The sequence below is a fragment of the Miscanthus floridulus genome, chromosome 18 (genome assembly GCF_019320115.1).
Source record: "Miscanthus floridulus cultivar M001 chromosome 18, ASM1932011v1, whole genome shotgun sequence".
Lineage (NCBI taxonomy): Eukaryota > Viridiplantae > Streptophyta > Magnoliopsida > Poales > Poaceae > Miscanthus > Miscanthus floridulus.
The window spans coordinates 3414483-3417568 of record NC_089597.1 but is presented as its reverse complement, the minus strand read 5'-3'; the positions used below and the strand labels follow the sequence as shown (position 1 = coordinate 3417568).

General features: G+C 59.6%; 1 protein-coding gene across 1 annotated transcript; it reads left to right on the top strand.

Moving 5' to 3' along the window:
* The first annotated feature begins 1377 nt into the window (after positions 1–1377).
* Positions 1378–1872, top strand: LOC136523172 (uncharacterized). The gene has a single exon (XM_066516947.1). The coding sequence runs from the start codon at positions 1378–1380 to the stop codon at positions 1870–1872; it is 495 nt and encodes a 164-aa protein (XP_066373044.1).
* Positions 1873–3086: the final 1214 nt, after the last annotated feature.

The following is a 3086-nucleotide window of genomic DNA, read 5'->3' as shown; positions in this document are numbered from 1 at the left end:
CAGCGAAGGCAGGGGCTGCTCGCTCCCTGGCAGGATGACACTTGGCTCGGTCGGAGGCGGGGTGACGTTCGCTTCCGACCTAGGCTCCACTCCATCCATAGGTTGGGCGACATCCTCCTGGTGCGCGCCTTTGGCCATGTTTGCACGGTGGGCATCCATCACCCACTGCGCGGAGACTTGCTCGGCCACCAACTATGCATGTGGAGCAAGCTTTCCCCGAGCACATGGATGGCCTTCGGGCTCCAGCCGTCGGCGTACCCACTATAGATGGCGGCAAAGTCTAGCTCTAGGTGGTGCGTCGCCACCGATGTCAGCACCCCTGATGTTCCATAGAACATCTCGTCGGTGATGAGCGCCCGCACTTCGTCTAGGACCTCCGCCAGTTGGACGGCGGGCGTGCTGGTGCTTGGCGTCGACCCGAAGACCTTTGAGCCGATGACCTGGGCGACGTTGTGAAGCTAGTCAAGCTCCCCCTCGAGAGCATGTCGCTCTTCAGGGACTTGGCCAGTGCCTCCGAATTCTAGCCAATCGTCGCCCTGGCTGTCTCTAGGTCCTGCTCCAGCGACCCAACCTTTCCGCCTAGCTCTGGAAGAAGGATGACAAGCTCAGAAGCAGGCTAAAGGAAAAAACCAAGACATCAAAAGCAGAAGAGATACATACCAAGGTTGGTGTTCTCAAGGATGGAGAGTCCCTCCTCCTGCCGAGTTACCTGCTCACACAACCAGGCGTTTAATTCCTCAGTCCCAAGCACCCGGCCCCGGAGCACGAGCACTTCCTGGTCAACCTCTGACCGGGCCTTCCACTCTAACTCTAGGGCCTTCCGCTCTATCTCCAGGGCCTCCAAGGTACGTTGGAGTGCCACCTCAGTCTCCGCCAAGGACTTCTGTAGGCACTGCCTCAGTCTCCGCCTGGCATACCTTCGCCGCCTCAAGCCTCCGCTCTGCGGCAGTTCGCTCGCTCCACCGCAAATAGCTCCACCACCCATGCCTTTGTCGGCTCGGCCGCCTAACCATGAGACTCAAGGTAGGTGGACTCTAGCTCACGCTCGAGCTTAGTGACCCACCACAACACCACAGCCTCTTGGGAATGCTCCATCCGGAGGAAACAAGACTTACGGCTCGACATCTCCTCTAGACCCTGCAAAATGAGAAGCAAGCATGCTAAGGCAACCGATGAAAGACCAAGGAGTCAAGGACAAATGTAGAAAAACTCACCTCTATGACTCGGGGTAGGTCGACCGTGACTGCCTACTAGACAGACTTGACCCGCTCTAGGGCCTCCTCGAGCCTCACCCGGGCTTGGGCAAGATCGGACTCCATGGCGAGTCCTCTCCCCCCAAGCACGTCCTAGAGCTAATCCACCTGCTCATCTCGAAGGATGAACCAAACCTTCATCGGGTCCTCAGGGAAGGGCCACACCAAGTTGGTAGCCCCTAGCCCGCTAGAAGGCCCAGCCGATGATCGAACCACCTCTAGCTCCTACGACGACGCCGGCAGCTCCACCCTGTCACCTGCTTCGCTGTCGAAGGAGACCTCCACTATCTCGATCTCATGGCCCTCCGGTGGACCTTCCGCCTCCCACCTGTCCACATCTCCCCCTGACACCTCTAGCTCTGACTATGAGGGCGAGCCGAGCAGCCCTCCACCAAGCGAGGCAGGGAGCCTGATCTCCCTCCCCTCTTCCACCATAGCTGGTGTAGGAGGGGTCACAAGGGTCACCTATTACATGGCCTCCATCATCACCATTAGGATCACCGCCAACACCATCGCCACCACTGCCGCCATACTTGCGACTGACCCGGGGCGCGTCACCCCTGGAAGGGAAGGTCGCACTACCGCCACCCTGCTCTCCCCACCGCTCATCACAACATGATGCAAGCTAGGCCTCCACTCCTCCCCATAGGAGGCAGGGCGATGCTCAACCCCGGCAACATCTGGCCACTGTCGAAAAAGTATAGGTCAGTCGCACTCCAAAAAACTCAACTACAAGATAAAAAAGAAACAAAGAAAGCATACCAGGATGTAAGCGGCGGGGCTCTAAAGCCCTGACCCATAGGCAATGGGCCCACCGGGCGAGGACCACTCCTAGGCCATGACCCACGCCCCCTCACTTCGACCGGGGGAGTTGACCTGACCAGCTCCCGCTCGACCCGCGCGTCGCTGCGATCGCCGGCTCGAGGCACGCCGACTGGCCCCGAAGATGCACGGGTGTGAGCCCGCTCCTCCGATCGCCTGGCCTACTCCACCGTGCTGGAGCAGGTGGGGACTAGGCCGATGATGCCTCCGAAGGGCACGGTGACCATGTCCGCTTTGCCTCCCGCTTGCCAACGGCGTCCGAGCTCACGACGCGCTTCCTCAGAACAGGAACATCGCCGTGCTCTCTGCCTCCCGCCCACCGGTGGTAGATGCGGCCATAGGCTCATCTCCATGGGATCCTCCGACTCAAGCTCTAACTCAGCGTCACTCCTGTTTTCCCCAGCCCGCACACGTCGGGCGATCTCCATCTCCTTCTCATGCTTCCGTCGAGCCTTCTCAGCTCTCTTCTTCTTCTCAACCGCCGCCTCCTTCATGGTGGCTTGCTGAGCCACGCCCTCCGGCCCCTTTAGAATATGCAGCCGGGACTTATAAACTCTGAGTCCCTATGAAACGGACGACTCGAAGTGAAGATACAGGAGAGCAAAAGGGGAAAAGAACATTGAGTAAGGAGAGGGGAGCATACCAGATTGGACTGCTTCACGGTGTGGAGAGGTCTGAGCTTTCCACCAAGGGTCTCTTTAGCCCTTAGCTGCAGCACCTGGTCGAGACGACTCCAGACTCATCATTCGCCAGCTCCTTTGGTGACACGCGGTCGGGGTCCGTCGGGCCGGTGTACATCCACATCGCCCACGTCCTTTCCACCAGCGGGGCGACCCAATGGTGGAAGAAGGTGTGGAACACCCGCACCCCATTGAGGCTGTGCCGCATCACCTTCTGAAGCTCCGCCCCGATAATCTCTAGCTTCTTGTTCTGCCAGCTGGCAGGGCCCCACGACCAGCTCTCCTGCCTCTCCGGCCTCCTACCGGTAAAAGGCAGGAATGGCACCTCCGC

Coding starts and splice junctions, on each gene's coding strand:
- LOC136523172 (XM_066516947.1), top strand. CDS start 1,378: ATGAACCAAACCTTCATCGGGTCCTCAGGGAAGGGCCACACCAAGTTG.